The 26,239-nt window shown below is 33.5% G+C and overlaps 1 protein-coding gene across 2 annotated transcripts in view; it reads right to left on the bottom strand.

Annotated features, from left to right (window-relative positions):
• NCAM2 (neural cell adhesion molecule 2) overlaps positions 1-26,239 on the bottom strand; it is a 485,073-nt gene that overhangs the window by 109,086 nt on the left and 349,748 nt on the right. For both annotated transcript variants that reach the window (XM_036851505.1, XM_036851506.1), the window contains exon 9: positions 23,615-23,765. In XM_036851505.1, the coding sequence (XP_036707400.1) occupies positions 23,615-23,765 (151 nt within the window). The remainder of the gene's footprint in view (positions 1-23,614; positions 23,766-26,239) is intronic.

The following is a 26,239-nucleotide window of genomic DNA, read 5'->3' as shown; positions in this document are numbered from 1 at the left end:
ATATCCCTCATAAGTTATCAATTTCAAACTGCCTAAATTAAACCTTTTGTTTTACTACCCAAATTACTTAAAGATGATCTTCTCCCAATTTTGTTATATCAACAGATTATATATCAGATATGTAATATAAGAATTATAATCTCCAGTACAAACGCACAAATAATTATTTAAATATTCTTGTCCTATACATGTTTTACTGTATGTTTTCAATGCCAATCTCACATAGAAGTATGAAATGTTTATTGAATGCTTTCTATGTGACAGTAAGCTTACACATTTTATTTCATTTAATCTTTTTCATGACTTTGTGAAGAAAGTGTTACTTTGTCATAAGCATGAGGGATCCGGAGTAAGAGCTATCAAGCTTATTCTAGTACAAAGTTGTAGGCGTGGTATGTGAATCTGGGGCAATATTAACAACGGTCCATTGAATTTCCATTCAACCCAGGAATATTATAATATTCACTACTAGCAATGTGTTGGTGATGCGGACTTTATCATACATTATTGAGGAGAATATATTTGGGACAATTCCTCAGGAACACAAAAGCCTTAAAAAAAACTTTGTAATCTTGATTCTGCAAACTAGTCTTACATATCTCTCCAGAGAAATAAGTAGAAATATTATCAAATGTTAATATAAAGGACTTTTAGCACATTGTTATTTTAATAACAAAATCTCAAAACAACTTAATGTCCCACAAAAGAGGATCAGATAAATAGTGACACATATTCGCACTTAAGTGTGTTAATGTTACACAGATGTATCTGCTTATGGTTTTCCCTTAGCTGCAATGTGTCTGTCCTTCCCTTTACCTGGCTGTCTTCAAAACTAAGCTCCACGCTAACTTAACACAGCCTTTCCACAACCTTCAATTGTGGGTTAGTTCCCTTACTTTGTGTTCCCACAGATCCTATGCTCTCCCTCAGCGTGGTCATAGAAATTGGAATGATCTATTGATATATGATTGTTCCTCCACCAAATGATCTGAATCTTATGGGTTTAACAGATAAAGATATGGTATACTGGGGTGGGGACCCTGCCAGCTCCAACACCACCCTTGCCTCGAGTCATTTAACCCGGCTTTTAGCATTTTAAAGAGGTCCCCTCAGGAGTTCTGGCCGCTGACTGATGGCCCCATCCCCACCCGGAACCTCCTGGTGAGACTGTAACTAGTGATGTTTGTACAACCAAAGACTCTATTTTGTGCTTTAAGGAGAATAAAATTGACTATGTTTAAAAAAAAAAAAGAAGATATGTTATTGAGATATATATATACATATATATATGTATATATATAATGAAATATAACTCAGCCATAAAAAAATGAAATCTTGCCATTTGTGACAACATGTATGAACCTAGAGGGTATTATGCTAAGTGAAATAAGTCAGACAGAAAAAGACAAGTACCATATGACTTCACTTACATGTGAAATCTGAGAAACAAAACAAACAAACATAACAAAACAGAAACAGACTCATAGATACAGAGAACAAATTTTCAGTTGCCATGGGGAAGGAGATTAAGAGGAACAAACTTCAAGTTATAAAATAAGTCTCAAGAATGTAATGTGTGTATGGATGGCCTGAGGAATATAGACAGTAGTAATAATCTAGTAGTAATTTTTATGGTGATAATTAGACTTATCCTGGTGATCATCTCCTGATGTATAAAAATATCAAATCACCATGTTGTACAGCTGAAACTAATGAAATATTGTAAGTCAATTATACTTTAATAAAATAAGATTTGTCTTGGTCACAATTATATACCTGATGGCTTACACAATGTAAGATGCTTACTTGGTTCTCTAAAACTGTACATCAAATTTACTGGATATTAAACAGTCAGTTAATTTTTAATTCAGTGGTTCAGTTAAATTGAACAGAAGGTATTTTCAAGGAGAAAAGGAAAGAAAAAACTTTTTCAAGACCTGGGAAGATTAAGTGAAAAATCTAAGAATGTATAACTAATTAGGGTGCAACCGTAAGAGAAGCCAAACTTCCCAATATTCAAAGTCAAAAGTTAAGCTATATCTATATCCATTTCTAGCTCTAGCTCTATCTATAAAATATTTTATTACTGCTTAATCTATATGAACTATAACTGCTTTAGCATTATAATATTCTAGAGAGAGGTTTATAAATAATGTATTTGCATGTAATAGATATAGCTCAATATGAAAATCACACACATTAATGTAACTATTAATACCTGACTCATAGTCTACTCTGTCCTCAATATAGCATCTGTGTGTATGTGTATATTATTATAATTTAACCATAAACTTAGGGCATAATTTGGCTTTTCTGTAAAAGCAAGCAATTGCCACTAATTGCTTGCCTGATGATCTCAGTGGGGATTTAATTTGGAATTACTGATGCTGCATGCAAAAGTACTACAGGCAAAACATGCTATACTGAAAGCCACATTTAAAAATGTATTTGAGGTGTGAGGCAGGAAAATACTGATAACTCCTCTCTACAATAAAACAGAAACTAAATTCCTGTACATTGTATGCTTTGTAAATATCAAACCAGTAGCAAGGCAGCCATAGTCACTGGCACAAGGTTGGCATGTTAATGAAATCGAACAATTGATATTGGGCCACTTTTTGGAAAAGGATGTGCCTCTGGCAGAGGCAACACGTGAAGACTTCAGGCTAAACGAATGTAGCCGGATCTCGTGTTGGTAAACCCAAAATTATAATTTTCAGAAAATTAGGCCTTTTCAGAAGAGTAAGGCTTTCACATCATGAGAGGCTTGAAATGTTGTACGGAGGAAATACATTTTGGCAGTTAAAAAGAAAAACAAAAAGCCTAGAGGAAGGAAGAGGAATATGCCATGAGTAGAACTGTGGAAAGACCAGAATTGATGAGATATATATATGCAGATAGGAAGATAGGCATAGACAAAGTTTCACCTTGAAGTTGCATTCTTTGCATTCTCTGTCTAGGTTTTGTGCACTGTATTCTATGCATTGGGAAAATTAATTCCTGACTACATGAACTATAAAGTTATGGAAACATCTCTTAAGGTACTATATGTTCCCTCAATCATATTAACTTCCAAATTAAAATATTTTACGAATTATAATGAATATAAATAACTTTATTGGAAGAACAAATTTTTTACTGAGCAGAGTCGAGAAGAAAAATAAGAGAAATCTGAAAAGTGACAAAATCCAAATATGCCATTCAAGCTCCTTAATGTCTATGTCCATGGCCTGCTTTTAGCAAGAATCCTATTAGGCCAGTTTAGTAAGAATAACATTATCCTTGAAATTGAATCAAGTTCCTGTTAGTAAGTTTCCATCCATTGACTCCTGTCATTCTGCTCATTGGCTATAAATCCCTACTTGTCCTTGTACTGAGTTGTGTTTAATCTTTTTGCTCCATTGCAGCAGTCTTGACCCTTACTGCAACAGTTTTGAATAAAGTTTTCCTTACTATTTTTAGCAAGTGTCAGAATAATTTCTCTTTGACAAAAGAAAGGGCACTCCCAAGAAAGGTAATTAAAAACAAACAAAAATACTTGCTTCCCTCTCTTTAAGAGGAAATGACAAAGACAGATCTGAAGCAAATGTGACCGTGGTAAGAACCATTGAGTTGTTTTCCGTATTTTTGTACATGTGAAGTGTTAGAGTTAGAATTATTTTTTAAATGTATCACACACACAATAAAAAGTATACCCCAACCAGACTTTCAGACAGGAAAGATGGGAGATTTATACCCAACTGAGTGAATTCACCAAGTTCTCATTGCAAGAAGAAGAGATCTTTGTATTTATAGTATCTAAATGTGAACCCAGCTAAACTTGCAACACTTGTGCACGCGGTCATTATAAGTTCTGCAGAACTGGACAGACCTCATAAGATCTAATATCTGGAAAGGAACAAGGGAATCTTTATTTTACATATGAGAAACTTTGTTCTGGGATACTTGGGAAGGCTGTGGCAGAGCCAAGATCACAATCTTTGGCTGTTTATATTCATTTCATGAAATCACATTGCTATGCCAGTTATTATCTTACTAAGTATAAATATATTCTCAGGGACTAGTTTCTATAGATGATTAACAATGTTACTCAACATTGGAGTTATTGTTTGAAGTGATTATAGCACGTAACCAAGGAAGCATTTTATTATGTCCTGTATACTATATTTAAGCAATAAAGTAAAAATGTAATGCAGATTAGAATGATTTTAGTGAAAACACTGCACATTAGTACACCCACTTATGTCCAGGTGATGCCAAGAATGTGAGATAATTAAAATCATCAGTTTTACAATTTCCATGCTGATGTACAAGAAGCTAAGCTGTAAAAAGAAATATATTCTGGGGAATGCCAGTCATTTTCCCCACCCTGGATTTTATGGCTAGAACCATGTTTTGGCAACCTATTCTTGAATAAACAGTGCTTACATAAAAACTCAGGAAAAGGGCTTCCCTGGTGGCGCAGTGGCTGAGAATCTGCCTGCTAATGCAGGGGACACGGGCTCGAGCCCTGGTCTGGGAAGATCCCACATGCCAAGGAGCAGCTGGGCCCGTGAGCCACAATTACTGAGCTTGCGCGTCTGGAGCCTGTGCTCCGCAACAAGAGAGGCCGCGATAGTGAGAGGCCCGCGCACCGCGATGAAGAGTGGCCCCCACTTGCCGCAACTAGAGAAAGCCCTCGCACAGAAACGAAGACCCAACACAACCATAAATAAATAAAAATTTAAAAAAAATAAAAAAACTCAGGAAAATTAAGCTTACATATGAAAAAATATAATATAAAACTAGAGTAGGAGAAAGAGAGAGGGAGAGGGAGGGAGGATCGGAAGAAAAGGAGGAGCAAAGAAGAACCAGGACAAGAAGACAATAAAATATATTTCCCCTAGTTGTATAATTTACATTTTACAAATATTTCCTGATTGCATCCTATGTTCTCTTCTGGGTATTGGGAATCAAACATTGAACATGGAAGAGAAGCTTCCCTCACATCTTGGAGTTTTACTCTATTATATATGTTCTCTCAAGATTACTTATTTTATAACTGAAGGTAACTTGAGATAATTCACAGGTATGTTTACATCAATTTCAGCAATAAGACACAAAAAACTGAAATAATAAACTATAAGTTGAAGACTGTGAACAGAGAGATAACACATTGTTTCCATATCAGAAAGTCAAAGACAATCCCCTACATTCCAGTTTGGTAACTTTAATATACCATCATTTTGAATTAATAAGAAATATAATGTAGTGTATGAAGTTAATTTGGTTACTGCTTATATACAAGATTTGTATTTCAAAGGTAATTTTAAAGTAGTGCTGTCTAGCTTTCTTGTGATTAAGAAATTATGAATATGCTAACTCATAGTACTTTTGCTCTTGATCATGACAAGTAAATTCTTGCACTAAAAAAAAAAAAAAAATTGCCTAAAGTAAATGGAAGCTATCATCTGACATCTCAATAAAGAATAAATTTCATCCCCAAGTGGGCATATTTACTAATATCTTAAAATATAATTGCCTTTTAAAACACTTAATTATATTTTTTATTTAAAAATGAATTTACTATATAATTTTTACATCAAGAAAATTCACAGGAATGTCCCAAGTAGAGATCAATATTCAACTTCTTCTTAGGATGTTGATTAATAAATTAGGTTATTATCTCTTTCCAAATCACTGTTGAAATATTAAGATGTGAAAATATATTCCATTGCTTCCATCATTGTTAATTCCAACATGTGCTGGGCAATCGCCAGTTTGAGTATGGTGTCTTCATATCTGAACCTGATAGTTACAGTTTATAGATATTTTGTTAAATTATATTTCACATATATTTTACTTGAGTATATACTGCCCCTATTAAAAGAATGCTCTAGACTATAATGAAGACTAAGGGGATTTTGTTAATAAAAATACCATACATAGGATATAGCAAAAAACGCTAGACATAACTGCTAAAATATCTTCCATATTCTAAAAATGTCAAACATAAATACTAGCATGTTTCTCATTCTGTACCTTTCTCAGCAGTGAAATTCTGATTCTTTCATATGTATATGAATATATATGTATATTCGTATATTCATATATATATATGAATTCATTCTACAGTGAACACATATATGCATTATTTCAGGGGAATTTTGAGTTACCTGTTTTATTTTTTGGGAGACATTAATTATTCAGAATTAAATTGTAAATGCCTTAATTTTCATGTTTTAAAAATTTAAGTCACTGCACATGAAGTAATATGCTTGAGAGTTAAAAAAAAAGTATTATATTTTTTCTTATGTTTTCAAGAAAGCAAAACTCATCTTTAATTCTGACAGTATAGTAGTATCATATATTGTATTCGATCCCTTAAACAATGGCTTATTTTTATTTGAATTTCTAAATTAGATCCATGTTACCATGAAAAGGGTGATGCAATTCTGTTTTTTCTGCATACCTTACTCCTACAATAACTGGTTTAAAATTTAAGTATACTCTATAGAATACTGAGAGTAATTTGCATTTTGTTTATGTTTTGGTTATATTTGGTCTGATATTTTAACTGTTTCTTTTTCCATTTATTCCATCATCCATTTCAAACACTGCTATCATAAGGTGCCTTGCAAAACAAAACATTAAAAATTTTCTAAATATTAATGATTGAACTGATTATATATTTCTAGTTAAAATAATATCAAAGTTTGTGTCTACTAACACTAAGCCCTTAGCAAATGCTGGAAATAATTGTTTAGCTATAAAGGTTTTGTCACCCTGGCTTTTCCTCAACATCGTATTTTGAGTTTATAGGGGAAAAGAATCAGATGCCTAAGGCTTCCTCTTAAAGATTCTGAATGTGCACCTCTGGGAAGGGCAGCCACTGCACTAATTATCCAAAATTATTATTGTGTGTCTATTTTATACTAAGCACTGTTTAAATGTGGGGAATTCAGGCCAACAGGGAATCCTTTCTAGTGGATCAGGCAGATGCAAAAATAAATAACTATACCGCAAGGCAATGCATAGCACAATTGAAGTGGAATGCATAAGGTTCCTGTCTCAAAAGGCATTAGCATTGGCCCTAATTAGGATGTGCAGAGGAGGCACAGGGAAATCTTCCCAAAAGAGGATGAACTTTAACCTCTAACATTTGTGAGCACTTGAAATGTGTTCAACACAGTGCTAAGTGCTTCCCATGGATCGTCACAAGTTTTACAATCAGAATCTGGACACACACACACACACACACACAATAGTGGATGAACTACACTGGAAAAGAGAACTTTGCAGTTGCTGTTTATAAGTAAAATATTGTATTAGAAATAGCTTCAGGCCTGCCATTGAATTTAAGTTCCACCTCTGCCAGAGAGCAATGAAGTTACCTTTGTTTTCTGTTTATTAATTTGGACTTTAGTTTTTCTTTTCTTTTCTTTTTTTTTATTATAGAATTATTGAGTTGAACTGGTTTTCCTTAATCTCTAAGAATCCACTAACATAGAAAACATGAGTCTGGCACAAATTTTTAAAATGTAGAGAGAGTTATAATATTTACCAATATTATATTTACCACAAATTGGTAAATATTATCTTTGGCAGTGAACCGTATAAAAGGTGACATTTGCTTTTGGCTAGAATTATATAAATCTCTTGGGTAATGCTAATTGTTTCATGTTTTTTAGTCTCTGGTACATGTACTCATATGAATATATATATAGGTATTGAATATACTGAATATATATATATATATATATGTGTTCATGAATAATATAATGAAAATGAAGAATAATCCCACTTTACTAAATATCATTTTAATAAGTTAATATCTTTAAAACCAGAGAATTCACAAGAGAAAATAATACAAGAGGTCTTAGGTGGTGAAAATATTGGAAAGTAGATTATTTTTAGGCTTCCATATCTTCTACTTAATGGTTATATGATTAATAAAAGTGTACATATTACTCTATAGATTACAAAAGGAGATTTTGTAAAATTGGATGTAAAGTGAACACAGACTTTAAAAATCAAGGAACTATGTTCTCTTAACTATTATCACAATGGAAACATCTAAGGAGACATTATTTAGATTTAATTAAATGGTAGTTGTATAGACTAGAGCATTTCAACATACTTCTATCTATGACCTTGACTAAATCTCTGATTTACAGTTGCCAGCCTAAGAAGAAACAGCAAAGCTTGCCAGGGTCTGAATTTGTCACTTCCTCAAAGTTGGAACCAGGAAACTCATATTCCAGGCGTATCAGGAGACATTAAAGCAACTTTTAAGACTGCCTTCAGACTTGATGCCAAGCTACTCCTGTTTTGATAAATGTTCTATCTCATTTTATTCCTTTCCTTTCCTTTCCTTCCCTTCTCTTCCCTTTCCTTTCCTTTCCTTTCTTTTCCTTTCCTTTCCTTTCCTTTCCTTTTCTTTCCTTGCCTTTCCTCTCTCTCTCTCTGTTTCTCTTTCTCTCCTTATTACTGAGACTTAGAGCTGACAGCAGTCATCACTGCATTCCTGTCACTGTACAGGATTTGCTGACTTGATTACTTGCTTAATACAAGCTTTTCACTTTCTCTTGGCATTTCCTCTGAGACTCTGAAGTCTTTTTTTCTTTTTTTTTTTTTCCTGAAAACACAGTGTGGTTGGTACCTGTGACCTGTCTTAGCTCTTGCTGAGTGCTAGCTGGATTCCTGAATTCTGCCGGCACATGAGAAGGCTGGAGCTGATCACAAAACACAACACAAGCTGTGGGAACTAAAATATAAAAACCTTTTACTTGAATTTTTACAGGTTCATGATTAATTAAATCAGGCAGCTCACTTTACAACCTCACTATCTACAGTACTATCCATTTTGTGAATAAAATTGAAAAGCATTATTAGGGTAAGCTTTACAATCAATGAAAAAGTCTTTTAAAATCATATTGTTAACATAAATATGTATGGCCCTTGTAAAACAGTATTGGGATTATAGCAAATCTGTCTTGCATGCTCTCCAGAAAATGTACAGACTTCAGTGAAAACACTGCCCTCTCTTGTAGTCATCATACTTCATGGTATAAAATTTCCAAATTTTTCTTTAATATTAAAGTTTAAGAACTACAAATACTAGCAACAATAATTTTATTTTGTAATAGAATATTCTATTTGAAAAGCTTTGACATTCATTCCTCACCATAAATCACAGTATATAAAGATACCATTTGCTTCTCTCAATGCTATTATATATCTGGTCAAAGCCATATTCATTACCTGGTCAATTTTAGAAACTCCATCCCTTACTGGCTTACTGGCCTACTAGTTTCTATTTTAAGATAATGCTTAAACCTTTCCGAAAGATTCTTTTCACACCTCTTAAATCAAAAACATTTATGATGGCTTATAAAGTTCGACACTAGCTGGCCTATGCCTACTCCTGTGACCTTGTCTCCATCCAGATCCAGATTCTTTGTTCCTTAAACCCTAACCATCCCTGACTCTTTCCTGCTTTCAGCCCGTTGTACTAGCTGTGACCCACTCTAATCGCTTTTTTGTATATTTCACCTTAATGTGGTTGTGTGTGTTCCATCCTCTTAATTAAAACATGTTCCATGAGAGTAAGGATGATGTTGCTTTTCTCACAGTCTGTACAGCACCTGAATTTATATTTGACACTCAGTAGATACTCAGTAAATAATAGTTAACTCAATGAATGAAAACCCAGGACAAGTATGTATTCTAGATACTATCACTCCATTTAACAGAGGAAAAAAAGTGTGCCAATGTTTGCTTGACTCTCCTAACATCACAGAACTTAGTACTTCAATCCTGTGTTAATCTATAGTAATACCTTGCTTTTCACAGAGTCTTATTGCTATTTTGGGAAGAAGCCAGCCCTTTTAAATTAGCTAAGAATTAACTGCACATGTTTTTTCTTTTAAATATCTAAAATACCTTGACACTTTTTCAGTCATTGAATTTTTCTCATCTGATTTATGCCGAAGGAAACTACCAAGGAATAAAAACTAATATATCCTCTGGCACATTTAGAGGATAATTCAATTATAATTTCATAGATTCAGTTCTACTGTATGTTCACTCATATGCAGAATCAGCTATGGCAATTAATTGGGTTCAGTCCATGTGTCATGGGAATTCTAATGGCTACACGGAATACTAATTTAGATGTGTGCTTACTGCCAGCTAACCATAGCACTAGGTGTGCATTTTCTGTACTAAATTTGAATAGCCAAGTTATGCATAAATCTCAGCATATTTTATAACTCTGGAGTCATAAGTGTCATTTATATTAAGATATACCTATATGTGACTTCTGAGCATATGCTGGGTTTCTCTTTAATTTGTTGGTAGTGATTTAAGTATTAAATCACTGTTTAACTTTTCTTTAATGATCATAAGAAAAGTTTGATCACAAGTAAGGTGAATTAGTCCTCCTTTTACTATTACTGTTTTCTCTTGTCCTAATCTCTTTCCTCCTTAAAGCATACATACAAATACTAATAAAAGTATTGTACTACTTATGGCTATTCTGTTCCCCATTGTTGCTTTATATAATTGAAAACTCCAGAAAAGGCTACAGTGTTTTAAAGATTATATTATTATGATGATGATGCACAATTTCATGTGTAAATTTAGGATACAAAGCTTAAGTGAATCTCTTTCATAAAAATTTCTGAGTAATCAAAAGAAGGATGATTGGTCATACAGATATACAGTGTTAAAGTAATTTTACAAATAACAATAATATTAGTTTCTTCAGAATCTGATTTAGCAGTAGCACATTCTGTAACTTATGTAATTTGTGCTTATTAATGTCAAACAAATTTAAAGTTGGTCACTATCGTTAAAATTGAAAAGAAAACTATCAAGTAAAATGTAAATTGTTTATCTAGTGATTTAATTTGATGTCTAGGTTGTTAATTTTATATGAGGTAAAAATAGCTCCATAAATTTAATTCATTTCTTAAACTCCCCAAGTCTATCAAACCCTGATGACTTAAAAAAAATCAAAGCAAATAAAAACACTTCCACTATTGTATCTTAAAGGCTTTGGTTGTGCATTCTAGAATGTTGCTTATTTTATGCATAATGGAATGACTAGGTCACAACAATAGAAAACAAGCAAGAAAAACTCAGTATCATTGTCTTCATCATCATCATCATCATCATCATCATCATCATCATCTTAATAAAAACAAGACTGGAAATAATGATGATGATAATAGCTAACATGGTGCTTATGACTTCGTTATTATTTTAAGCATGTTATATAATTAGCAAATTTAATCGCAATGAGATCACATTATTATTATTATTATCACCATTTAACCTTTAAATTTATCCCCTTTTAACTGAAAGACTGAAAAGTAAGGAATTATATAAACCTTTACTACATCCCTTTAAGTCTCTTAATTGAAAATTGGTAACAAATTGGCACATATTTTTAACTTTCAAACAACCACAGTATTATTTAATAGGACTTAGATCACAACTTCTTTCTGCTTGACTATTGTTTATGTTGACAAACATTTTATATCTTTAATGCATACTTAATTAGAACACTATTTTACTTAAAGACGTGACAAACTATCATCAAAATTTAATTTTTTACATAATCGAGCAAAATAATTTGAGCCAGATGGAATAAATAAAGCAATTCAAGTTATGATTAGAAATGAATCATATGTGATACATTTTCAGAGCATTGAATCATAGTAAATAAAACCAAAAAATGTACAGCCTCTCCTAAAATAGCAGTTTATTGATATGAGTTTCTCCTTTTAACAGTATTTTTTTTTTTTTTGAGTTAAAAAATGTGTACTCTTTTCTTTTTTTTTGGTTTCCCCACGATGAATATACCGTCAATAAATATAAAGCAGCTGGTACTATACTATTATGTACGACATTTATATTACAAATAATTGATAGTTTTAAAAATCAGTTAAATTAAATTAGATTTAGAAGTAAGTTAAATTAAATTAAAAGTATATAGAAGCAAGAACCCATTGTAAACCATAGTCTGAATGAAAAACATCATAGATAACAAAAATTAATCAAGGAAGCATTTTCTTAAACTTTTATGTTTATTTAAAAAAATTTATTGTCAGTTTAATTAAATAGGTAACCACATAGTCTCCCAGTCACCTACAATTTTAATTCACCAAGTGAACAAATCTGTGAAAGTGATTTTGATTTTGCTTTCCCAAGTAGAACTCTAAATTTATAAAAAAACCAAAGTAAACATTTTAGAATATCTATTACATGCAAAAACATCTTTGGGATTTCCCCAAGAGCTTCCGAAAAATCACAAATATGTGTTTCTTTTTTCTTCAGAAAAAAGAGAGATGTTAGAAATAATTAGGTTTGTCTCTGTGGACATTACATTATAGTGGAAAAGTTCTTACTCGTTCTGGGAAAGAACATCTAGTTGTGTGAAATCAAAACATTTTAAATAAAATTTCAAAATAAATGTGCATATATTCAAATGAAATTTTTATCTTGGTTTATTAGGATATGAGCCGGAATTTTTACACATCTAATTCTTATTTTTGAGTAAAGATCTAATATAAAGATCTTTTTTAAATGAATAAAATAAGCAATCATATTGAGGAATATTGCTCAGGGCAAGTAAAATGTTTAAATCAATTGTTTTAGCACTGATGACTCAAGAGTACTGGAAACAAAAATTAGTCATATTATGAAGTCTGAGAAAATCACAGAAAAATATAAAAGTATCAAAAATAGGCTATCTTTTATGGTATTGAACTGACTGCATTGGTAATTACTCTTATTACCTAAAAAGACTTTTTTAGGAGGCCCAAGAAAAATCAAAATTTCCTAAACAAACAGGATTGTCATTGAATTATTTGTATCTAACAAGAACTATTTGAAATTCTACTGCTTATGAAGCATTTTGAGATACTAATAGTGATAAAAATAATTGTTTAAAGAGGTTAATTGCTCTTATCAAGGCTTCATCTTCATCACCGGGACAGAAACAGTTTATCTTGTCATCAATACTAAAGGAGAGAGGACATTTTACTCCAGATGACCATATAAATATGAAATAAAGGGATATATCTAAGTAAACAGAGTAAGTCAAATGAGCCATATAGGTTTTAAAATTGCATAGATACTGAATCAATATTATCTGATTCTCAGGTTCCGCTTCTTTAAGATACTGTGGAAAATTTTACATTTCTAAGAGGATTTTTTTTCTTTATTACTGCTCAGTTGTATAATCTCTATGACACATATTTAATTATATGTGCATTAAATTATATGTTATACTTTCTAAGCTGTTCCATATAAGTAGATTCCAGCTTCCTAGATACATTGCAATATTTTATATCTTTCAAATATTTTGAATCTTTGAAAGGCACTATTAATACACTATTTCTAGTGTTATACAATAAATATTATGAAATCAAGTAATTATTATGAAGCTTCTTAAATGAAGATACAAAAGTCTCATTTACATCTTTAATGTCTTGAAAAGTATGTTGGTTTTTCTTATTCCGTATGTGATGACTATACAAGCAAGTCTAAAGCAATTTAGAGAAATGTGTAAATATACCTATTTTTACAACCAAAATATTATTTTAAAATTAACTATCTGAAATTTCACTCATAGACATGAACTTCAGATATGGCTTATTTTATTTAGTGAATATTCTCTCCAAAAGCCCTCCCAATAGAACAGGAGTGCATTTCCCTGCTGGATTGATGTTAGGCTTAACCATGTGACTTTTTGAATGTGACATGAGCAAACGCTTGAAATTTTCTTTCATTATTGAGTTGTCCTCTTGTGCTTCTGCCATCACCATGGTGTAGCTTCTTCCATATAGTTGCTGCCTCTTCAGTCTGGTTTCAAGTGTTACTGGACCCATAACATGGAGTTAAGCATTGCTGCTTGAAGCAGAGCTCTCTATTCAAGGGCTGCCTGGGTCAGCCAGTTCCAATTGAGTATGAGATTACTACTGTATGTCACTGAGTTTTGGAATGTTTATTATGTGTATTTATTGTGACATTAGCTGATGATGTATCTCACTGCACTGCTTTATTTTTTTTCTCCTTAGCCATTTTCATTGATTCTTATATATGTTGCTATTTTGTCTGTTTTTATTAATATAAATTTATTTTATTTATTTTTGGCTGTGTTGGGTCTTTGTTGCTGCATGCGGGCTTTTTCTAGTTGCAGAGAGCGGGGGCTACTCTTCGTTATGGTGCCCGTGCTTCTCATTGCAGTGGCTTCTCTTGTTGCGGAGCACGGGCTGTAGGCACGTGGACTTCAGTAGTTGTGGTGCCTGGGCTTCAGTAGTTGTGGCTCGAGGGCTCTAGAGCGCAGGCTCAGTAGTTGTGGCACACAGGCTTAGTTGCTCCGCGGCATGTGGGATCTTCCCGGACCAGGGCTCGAACCCGTGTCCTCTGCATTGGCAGGTGGATTCTTAACCACTGCATCACCAGGGAAGTCCCTATTTTGTCTTTTTTATCATTGATTTTCCTTGCTAGAATGTAAGGTTCATAAAGTCAAGTGTTTTTGTTTGCTTTATTATAATTCTACATACTCAACACCTGAAAAAGTGCTTGGTGTGTAGTACATACCTGATAAATACTGTTGAATGAAAAAAATATAATTAAGATCCTAACTTTAGTATGCTTAAATTCATAAAATAATAAGTTTAGATCCATCTTTTCCTCTTGACACATCAGGACACTAAAGCTTGGGTAATTTAAATGAGTTGACCAATGTCCTAGGATTAGACCCAGCAGATTCATTAAAATCTAAGAATAGCTTGTAATACTATGACATTTAAACATTATTTTAGTAAAGCCCGATATATGAAAAACTAGTTTACATCATCGCAAACTGTGAGCTGGCTTAAGTCCATGGATAGGTATCAACAATCCATGGAGAGTATGAAGAAAAGCTGTCCTTGCCTTTGCTCCACTGAAATTAGATAATGAAATTTAGAGGATTTAAGGATTTATGGCCACAGAGTTCTGGCTGATTGGATTCAAGTTGTTGGACTGGTCTTTTTCAAGAATTAAGTACCTTAACTTTGAATGGTCATGCTATTCTGGACTATGGTGTCAGGTAATAAATCCAGCAAAGTAAACCTACTGGCACCACATCCTAAGGAGGGGGAGGAAGGTGGGAGAGCCCTGTTATGGACTGAATGTTTATGCCTCCACAAAATTCATATGTTGCAATGTGATGGTATTAGGAGGTGTGGCTTTGTAGAGGTAATTAGGATTAGATGAGGTCATAGGGAGGAGCTACCATGAATGGGATCAGTGCCCTTAGGACTCAGGAGAGAGCTTTTTCCTCTGCTCTACTCTCCATCATATGAGGATAGAACTAGAAGACAGCACTCTGAAACTGGGAAAGATCCTCACCAGAACCCAAACATGCTGGTTCCCTGATCTCAGACTTCCAGTCTCCAGAACTGTGAGAAATTAATTTCTGTTTTTTATAAGTCACCCAGTCTATGGTATTTTATTATAGCAGCCCAAGCTGACTAAGACAGGCTGTAAGCAGTCTGTCACAAGATCTTAGCACAGTTTTCAGGATCTTCAAGAAGACACAACTCAGTGATGTCAGTAAAGGCTTGATGTGATGTGATCGCAATGTGCAGACTCACCCTGTGAAGTTCTACATTAGTTCCATCTGTGAGGTGGTCTTCTCTGTCCAATACAGAAAGCTCATTCCTATGAATGAATTTTTGTATCTCCTCCAAACTGATATGTTGATCCCTAATTCTCAATGTGATGGTATTTGGAGGTGGGGCCTTTGGAAGTAATTAATTTGAGATGAAGTCATGAGAGTAGAATCCCCATCATGGGATTAATGCCCTTAATGAAAGAGGAAGAGAGAGGAGGTGTATCTCCTGCGAGCATGCACCAAGGAAAGGCCATGTGAAGACATACCAGTGAAAGAGCGCTCACCAGGGACCTGACAATTCTGGCATCCTGATCTTGGCCTTCCAGCCTCCAGAACCATGAGAGATAAATGGTTCTGTGAAAGCCTCCCAGTCTAAGATATTTAGTTACAGCTGCCCAAGCTAGGACATTCACTGTACTAGTGACAACTGGGATCACTGAGAAAGGTCTTCATTCCAGAGGAAGGGCAGAAAGCTGTGGCAAATTGGATGTAGAGATTGATATTTCTGGACAATTAGGTTAAGCTGGTGCCAAGAGGTAGTGATAAATCCAGTAGTTACACACAATGACTATTTCATTTGTTTGTTGGATATTGGTTCATTTCTTTTTTTTTTTTTTTTTTAATTTATTTATTAATTTATTTATTTTTGGCTGTGTTGGGTCTTCGTTTCTGTGCGAGGGCTTTCTCCAGTTGTGGCAAGCGGGGGCCACTCTTCATCGCGGTGCGCGGGCCTCTCACTGTCGCGGCCTCTCCCGTTGCGGAGCACAGGCTCCAGACGCGCAGGCTCAGTAGTTGTGGCTCACGGGCCTAGCCGCTGCGTGGCATGTGGGATCTTCCCGGCCCAGGGCACGAATCCGTGTCCCCTGCATTGGCAGGCGGATTCCTAATCACTGCGCCACCAGGGAAGCCCTGGTTCATTTCTAAGATTTATCCTCTCAAGGGTTAGATATTTCCTAAAATTCCTTAACAACTTTTCATCATCATAATCTCTGAAGTACATTTTCACAAAATTTAATCTGAATCAGATTATATCTGTCAGAGACAAACAAAAATGTGATAAAACTAGAGTAAGTTATAGTATCTGTATGCATGAAGAATGTGATATTTCAATTTTCCCAGGAGGTCCATGTAAAGTCTGGGTTAAAAAAATACAGGTGAGCAGTAAAAGATTTTTTTCACCTTTCTCTTTTAATGATCTATTCTTCTTATCTTCTGGATGTAGACATAGACTTTATATTTCTTTCAGATGTTCCTTGAATTATCATGAAGGGTATAAAATCTAAATAATTGCTGACATAGAACAATTTACTTCTGCAGATAAGCCATCTTCTTTAAAGTCTGAACAATTTAAATGTATTATGGTGAGTGTATAGGGTAGGTTCATAAGACAAGATTTTAATCACAGATATAAAATGGTTTGTCTGCTATGAACAAGGAGTTTTCCTAAGTGTTATTGAGATACTCTCTTTAAATGTTAAAATCATGGTCAATCTTACCTACATCATCCTGTACATGTAGCAGAGCATGCTACTGGAATTAGTTATTTGAAGACTGCAAACTTGAGGAAATAATTGTGCAATAAAAACAAAGTTTTATTAATTATATGGAATACATGTGAAGTATAGAAGTAAACATGAATATGTGTTATAAGGTTAATTAATATCTCTATATCCTTAAGAGGTTCTGATATTGCTAACCAACTTTTATACAGAGAAAATTCATTTGAATATTGCTATTATCTCTAACAAGAAATAAAAAGCAGGTGCAGAGAGCTCAATGAGAAAAAAAATGTAAATGAAAAATCCAATCTTTCTTAACAGGCATTTTTAAACCATGTAACTGTTAATTAATCACATAAATAATTAAGTAATAATTAATAGGTAATAAGTAATGAGTACCTACTCACAAAACTTGATTCTAATTGCAATCAAATGTACTATGTAATCGGTGCTTATTGCATTAAACTACAATCACATGCTTGTTATCTTTTGTTTTATAAATTGGAACTTTAGTTCAACTCATGCTTCTTAGAAAGGGTAATGCCTTTGGAATGTGAAAATGAACTGGCAGGATGCCAGGAGTCTGCTTAAACTGAAACACAAAAGAGGTTTGAACAAAAAAAAAAAGGGATAATCTCCTAAGCACCTTAAGGTTAGTGGTACTATAATAAATGTGGTTGGTATCAAATTATAAATGGCTCAGTTCTTTGCCACTCATTCTTAACAATATTACACTGTAGTTTCTAGAATCACATAGTAAAGAATGGTAAATGTTTTGTGACATTGTATAATTTCTTTGTAATGCTCATAATTTCTGTACTGTTTTCAATCAAAGATGGAGAATAAAAACATTCTTACCATTTCTAACCTACAAATATTTATTTACACCAATAACTTTTCATGGTATTACATGCCATTGCATTAAATTGTTATTACTACTATAAATTTGTCACTAAATAAAATATCCTGTTTTATAACAATGCAGGCTTTAATTATCAAGAAATAAGCTTATTTGATAAGCTAAGTATTTATCATGGTTGTTATGCTGCCCTATCCAACCAAAATTTCTACTAATCTTCATATGAGAAGATAATAAGATATTGTACAAATAGTAGTATTGCAGGCATGAAAAAGTGTTCCAACCTTCATAATACAATGACACTAACAAGGAAGTTACTTACAAGTGAAAGAGAAGAACGGGCTAAATTTTAAATTACAACCATGGTCACATGTTCCAAATGATTATTTAATTCCATACTCAAAAATAATAATAACTATAGACAAATGATAACATAATGGCATTTACTCTGCTCCTAACGCATGAATAAAATCTGAATTTTAGCTATTAATGATATTAAGATGAAAAATTATTTTATTTTCTACTTAAGTATAAATGTATCTTTTACTAGAATATTTATATAACATAAATAAATTTTCATCATAATATTCATCCACTTTAAGCATTTTTTACATGATTCAGTTTTAATAAATTATAGTAAGTACCTAGAAGGTAATAATCTCATTACCTAAAATAGAGTAGAGGTTGGGCACATATATGGGCAAATTTGTATCTTGCTAAATGTAGCATAAAGTTTGAGAAGTGAGCTGGGCTCCCAGCACTCTGGAATTCATCAGTAAATTTGGTTGTGAAAAATAGAGCATCTTGAGTAAGGCATATGAAGCAATACTGTAAGAGTCTGGGTTAATCAAAGAGGAAGCTAGACTGCCAGAGATTTTCAAGTAATTTGTAACAGATATGTAAAAGAGATTCATCATGGGGAGAAAACAAGAGGCCATAGCTTAACTATAGGATTCATGTATAGGTTAAATCCACAAGAGAAACTCCTTTCATTTAAAGATTGAAAAAAAAAAAAAGGAAACATGTCAATAGAATGCACAAATAAAGTTTGATAGTGTGTTTATTAATCTTAAAATATAAAACATTTTCCTTTGCTTTCCATGAAATTCAGCCTATATCAGGAGAATTATTTCCTTTATAGGTAAAGGATACTATTAAAATTCTGAACCTCTAAACTCTAAAACTCAGCTAAAGCCATCCTATCTCTCTATTTATTTATTTTTAATTTATTATTATTATTATTATTTTGGTCATGCTGCAGGGCTTGCAGTATCTCAGTTCCCTGACCAGGATTGAACCCAGGCCACGGGGAATCCTAACCACTAGACCTCTAGGGAAATCCCCTATCTCTCAATTTAAAATTTGAAATGATTCACATATGTAGAACTTACTATACTTTCTAGGTAGATTAAGTGTGGGTATAGATAAAAATGTCAAATTAAATAAAATTGACTACACAGAAGATTGATACACAGAAGGAGAAAAAAGAAGCTCAACTACTTTTTAGGACTTTGCAATTGAACAATCTTTTGATCAGGGTAATGGTTTCTTTAAGGATGTATGATTATGAAAAATAAAATTTGAAAAAAAAATGAAGGGAGGAAATAAATTAAAAATTGCTGAAAACTGAAACTAAGACATTCATACTCTTGTTTCCAGGAACTAGGGAAACCAAAAATTCTTACGACAAAGTTTTCTTAAAAACAGAATATATATAACTTTCTGTTTCCATAATGGCAGGGCAAGCCTGTGATAGCCCAACTCCCCTACTGGTAATAATTAAAAGGACTAGAAATAGCACAAATCAAGCAAAACAACAACAACAACAACACTACCCTAAGGCTTCTGGAGAGTAAACAAAATCAGGGATTGTGGAGGGGAATGAAAACTAGTTTCTTTGGGTTTTTTTTTTCACCCTCATTGCTTTGTCTAGAGGGCAGGTACTAGATAAGGAGCGTCGAAGTGATTCTGGACCTAAAACACATCCAGAAATATAGAGGGTATGCTGGAAAGAAGGCAATACAGGTTGAATACTGTGGGGGTAATCCCAGAGAGGAGTCAGAGAAGGAGATGCCATAATTCTGTATATAAAACCACAGAAATCTCAGCCTAAACTCTGAGCTTGGTATGCATAGAGCAGATACAAAAATGTATAGCAAAGGCATTAAGAAATCAACAGTGAGATGTGAATCCCTGATTACAGGAGGCAACACAGAACTTAGAGGTGATTACTTAAAAATACTTTTTTTCCATATGGTTGTCAAGACCCAGAGTCTGCACAACATAATATTTACAGCATCCAGGACACGATGCAATATTTCTCAACATTCAACAAACCAGGAGAATATGACCAATTCTAAAGGGAAAAGACAATTAACATATGCACATCCCAAGATGATTCAGATGTGGAATCTACCAGATAGAGATTTTAGAGCAGCTAATTTAACTATATTCCATGAGGTAAAGAAAAAACACATATAGAATTAATGAATATATAAGAAATCTCAGCAGAGAAACAAAAAATATAAAACAGAACAAAATTAGAAATTTAGAGCTAAAAAATTAATATCTTAAATAAAACAAAAACCTCACTGGATGGACTCAGTAGCAGAAAAGAGATGATGCAGTAAAGAATCAGTCAACTTGAAAAGCAAACAACAGAAATTATCTAATCTGAAGAGCAATGAGAAATAAGATATATAAAACTGAACAATGTCTCAGAGATCTTTGAGCCAAAAAGTCTAATGTGTGTAAGTAAAGTCCTAGAGATGAAAAAGAGATTAGGACAGGACAGATGTTTGAAGACATATGATAAAAAGCTGCCAAATATATTGACAAATATAAATTTACAGATTCAAGAAATTCAGTATACCTCAAACAGGATAAACCCAAAGAAAACCATACCTGGACATATCCTAGTCAAAGCTATGAATAACAAAGATGAATAAAATAACTTGAAAGCAGCTTTAGAAAAATGACACATGGGCTTCCCTGGAAGCGCAGTGGTTAGGAATCCACCTGCCAGTGCAGGGGACATGGGTTCGAACCCTGGTCCGGGAAGATCCCACATGCCACGGAGCAGCTAAGCCCATGCACCAGAACTACTGAGCCTGTGCTCTAGAGCCCACGAGCCACAACTACTGAGCCCACGAGCCACAACTACTGAAGCCCATGCGCCTAGAATCCATGCTCCGCAACAAGAGAAGCCACAACAATGAGAAGCCCGCGCACTGCAACCAAGAGTAGCCCCCGCTCGCCACAACTAGAGAAAGCCTGCGCACAGCAATGAAGACCCAACGCAGCCAAAAATAAATAAATTAAAAAGTAAATTAAAAAAAAAAATTAAAAATTACAAAAAAAAGACACATGGCATACAAGGGATAAACAATTCAAATTACCATGGATTTATCATCAGAAACCAAGGGGGCTAGAAGACAGTGGAGCCACATCTTTAAAGAAATGACAACCCAGAATTCTTTCCAGGGGCAAAAAAATTCATCAGGAATGACAGAGAGAACATTTTCAGATGAAAATTAAAAAAAAAATAATAGACTCTATCCCCAACAAATATGCTCTACAATAAATGGAGAAGAAATTTCTTCAGACTGGAGGACAATAATATCAGAGGAAAATCTGAATCTTTAAGGATGGAGGAAGAGTAAAAGGAAATGGTAAAGAAATGAGTAAATAATATTTTTTTCCTCTTCAGTTCCTTAATATATCTATAACTCTTAAAACAAAAATCATCATAATTTCTGGTGAGATTCTCAATTAATATGAATGCAGATATAATACACATGATATTAATAATAAAAAAAAATCAGTGTGGAGCACTTGTAAAGGCACCTATATGGTTGTCAGGTTTCTACATTTAATGTAAAGTGTCAGATAATTAACTCTGAGAGAACTTGAACAGCTATTGAACATTAAAGTACATCAAGTCAGAGATTAGTGGAGAAAATGAATAATTCATGAGGAAGACATATATGGGAGAGAGAATAATGATCCCCCAGTGATATTCACATCATAATCTCCAGAACTTTTGAGCATGTTACTTCACATGGGAAAAAGAACTTTGCATCTGTGATTAAGTTAAGGATGTTGAGTTGAGAATATTATCCTGGATTACCCAATGTGGGTTGAATGTAATTGCAGGGAAGTCATATATAGAGAAGATGTGAGGAAGGAAGCAGAGTCCAAGTGATATGCTGTGAGAAAGACTCAATCTGCCATAGCTGGCTCTGAAGTTGGAAGGAGACTGCAAGCCAAGGAAGGTGGGCAGATTCTAGAAATGGAAAAGACAAGAAAAGGGAATCTCCTGTAGGGCTTCCATAAAGGAACACAACCCTACGGACACTTGATTTTATCCCAGTGAGAATCATTTCCAACCTCTGACCTCAAGAACTTAAAATAATATATTGTGTTGTTTACAGCAATAAAATTCTTGGGCATTAGTTATAGCGACAATAGGAAACTAAGAGAAGATAACTATAAATGTGTACTGTGTCACTGAGCCTCAAAATATATGATGCAAAAATCAACAGGATTAAAGAGAGAGAAAAAAGTTCACAATCATGGTGGAGGATTTTAACAACCATCACTCTAATAGAACAAAACAAATTCAGCAAAGACATAGAAGATTAAAGAACACTAACACCCACCTTGATCTAATGTATGTTTATAGAGCACAATATCTGCAGAATACATATGTTTTTCAAGTACACATTATGTATTCACTAGGTAGATCATATGCTGGGACATAAAATAAACCTCAGTAAATATGAAAACAATCAAAATCATATAGAGTGTGTTTTCTAAGCACAACTGTATTAAATTAGAAATAAGTAACAGTAAAATATCTATGAAAACAATAAATATCTGGAAGCTAAACATATCTTCATAAATAACTATTGACCAGTGATGAAATCACAAAGAAATGTAGAAAATATGTTCAACTGAAAGCCAAGAGAAAGACAACATATCACTATTTGTGGCATGCAGTTAAAATGCTACTTAGAGAGAAATTCCAGAAAAAGCTGAATAAACCAATATGCAAGACTTTAACAGCAAAGGAGGAGTGCATCTGTGATCAAAAAACAACTTATAGTTTGTTAGCAATCAGCCCTTGAAAAATAGAGTATCCTAAGTACTGTATTTTAAATACTATACAATAACTTATGAGGATGTAAAATAATTCAACAAAACAACTTGAAATGAGAAATGAAATTCTCACTACATATGTGAAACACAGGACCGTTAATATTAGGAATAAACAGATAAAAATCTAAGGTGATGTTGATCAATTACTGATAACTAATATAATTCAGTTTACATTGTGTTTTGGGTTAAACGCTGCGTAATAAAAGGCCACAATTTTCAGGATAAGCAGCATTAAGACCATTAAATATATAGCACTGTGAAATCTCCCATAACCGCCACTAGATGTCTCTAATAACTGAATTTGGCTGCATTCCTTCTAAAGTTATGCATTAAATACTACAACATGAACTACTGTATTTTGATTTTCCTACAAAAATACATGTTTTTCAAAGCAGAAAAGAAAAGTTGTTTTAATAAACATACAAAATGAGAATAACTTACATTCAATATCAAGGTACATGCTTTTTTGGTGCCCTCCAATTCTACTTGCAGCTTCACAGTCATATCTCCCTGAATCTGACAACTTCACATCCTTAATATTCAGTGATGAGCTTCTGTGCTGCCCTCTGACTTCGATACGTCCGTCTGGGCTCTGTTTACATTGATTCAGGAAAAAGAAAGATTTTATGCTTATTTTGTGTAAAATGATGAAACATATTGCATTTATCATGGACACAATAAATGAAAATAAACTCTTACCTGTATTCACTTTTTATTTCAAAAAAGTAGTGTTTATTTATACTTTACTGTTTTTAGCTTATCCATTTTACCAGCCCACTTGCTTATAGGGACACTGACTTGTAAGTAGTAAAAACTTAAACATAAGTTTTATCAACCTCTTTTATTTACTATGCTTTTTGCTTTTTATAAAGCTAGTATGTTCTTCTAGGAAGGATTTTGTTGTCTTTCAATTGTGTTCTTTACAAACATAGCAAAATGACAATAATGCCTATTCAGTTCTGGCTAAAACCTACCAGTGAAAATGATATTCCTGCTGTATTTTAGTTTTCTATTTCACTACATAAGGAGGATGTATCAAGATGTATGACAATTAAAGACTTTAAGAGGAATTTATAGTTTTCATTTTTGAATGAACACAACAGCATTGCTCATAAGCATAATTGGTACCATATGCATCATAGATACACTATTAAAAACACAGCATTCTTAGGAAGTCATTGGAAACAATATGGAAATTATTAATCACTTAACTCCACAAATATGACTCAAATCAAGGAATTGCTTATAATCCAATAACATATAGATTATATTTCAAATAAGAATTATTGTGTGCAACACAATTATAGAATTTTCTTAAATCTCTTAAGTACCTTTATAGCACACATATTTAAAACAAGAGATAGTTTATTCACTGAATTTTACTCTGTACTATCAAGAAATACAGTGAACTTTTAGCACTTTATAACTCATTGGAAACATCTGCTGTACCATTATTGAATTAATTCTTTTTAATATTCGAGGTTTTAGTGTTCAACAAAATATTGTATATCATACATTCAATTGAAATATGTATGTTATTATAAACGGTATAATGGTTGTTTAATTTTCTATATGACAGATTTGAACAAATTTCAATACTTGTGTGTACTTTGTATTATTAAAATGATGTTTAACTATTTTCCATTATTAATATTAAAAGACTATCTTAAAGCTCTTTTTCAAACATGTTGATTGGGGCACAATATGGTTACTTTTTTTGCTTTTTAATTTTATATAGGAATGCAATCATTATACAATCCTATCACTCACTCATAATTCACTATCTGGAAAATGGTCTTCAAAAACCAAGAAATAAACAAAAGCATATTAGGGATGTATTATGCAACTCAGATCAAGATTTCTATGTCAAAAATATGTTCCCCACCTCCCAAGTATTGCTAAAGAAATAGTAAGGTGAAGTTTTCAAGCAGAAGGGCATTCTCTTCTGCCAAGTTTTAAGATGTTCAGCTGCCAAACCCATTTACTTAATTGAAAGAAAAGAAAAAAAAATGTAAGAATCCACAGAAGTTAAAAATCAGAATGAATAAACCCAAAAGCAAAATGGCCAACTGTTATACAAGGTAACTAACTGCTGTTCCATAACTAAATAGGTATTCTTTGGTCCTTATCTCACTGCAACTCTGTTCATCATTAAACCCTATTGAACTATATCCTTCCTTTCTTGTGTGCCGACTTCCCTTGGCTTTCAAGACACCCACATGATCCTGATTTTTCTCCCAGTTCTGGCTGTAGTTTCCTTGGGTTTGGTTTTGGTTACAGCCTCCTCTCTTCCTCGGGGCTTCTGTATTCTGTCCTGGACTCTAGTGTCTTTTCAGTCAATACAATCCACTTAGGCACTCTTATCCCTGCCCACATCGACACTGATGATCTCTAGTCACTCTTTCTCCACCCAGGATCCTTCTTTCCCTGGAGCTACATAACTAGATATATCACATGCAGGGCAAGTCCATTTGATATATATCTCAAACTAGCATGTGCAGATGAATACATCACGTCTTACCCAGCATCACCTGCCCTCTCCCAGTTGTCTTTCCATGAATGATACTAATTCTTTCCCATGCCGCAGGCTATACCATGTCCTCAGTCTTGGATCAGTTGCTGAACATTTATTCATCTATTTATATTCTAAATAATGATAAATCTCAGTTTATCATCTTGCTCGACATTATGATTTCCAGTTTTCAGCAACTGTGTTTCCATAGACCTATCTGCTCTCTGCCTCTCCATTTACAGTTTTAGCTGTGCTGCTAAGTCGGAAGGATATTGACAGGCGTCTCTGGATTTCAGAGAGAACAATCACATTCAGGCTGAATGTGACCAAAAAAGACTCCCTGACTCTGCAAAAGCCTTCAACATTATGTTATTTCCTATGTTTCTCTTAGCAAAAAATCATTCCAGCTGCAGAAATTATTTCTTGTGTAGCTAAGAATAAGTATTTTTTTTTTAAAGCAAACTTTTATTTCTCATAACAACTTTATGAAGGTTTCACATCCCTGGACCTCATACTCTATAATTACAAATAACATTGTATTGCCTCCCAAATAA

This window comes from Balaenoptera musculus, chromosome 4, assembly GCF_009873245.2.
Source record: "Balaenoptera musculus isolate JJ_BM4_2016_0621 chromosome 4, mBalMus1.pri.v3, whole genome shotgun sequence".
NCBI lineage: Eukaryota > Metazoa > Chordata > Mammalia > Artiodactyla > Balaenopteridae > Balaenoptera > Balaenoptera musculus.
The sequence above is the reverse complement of the archived record's forward strand: the minus strand, read 5'-3'. Positions and strand labels throughout refer to the sequence as shown.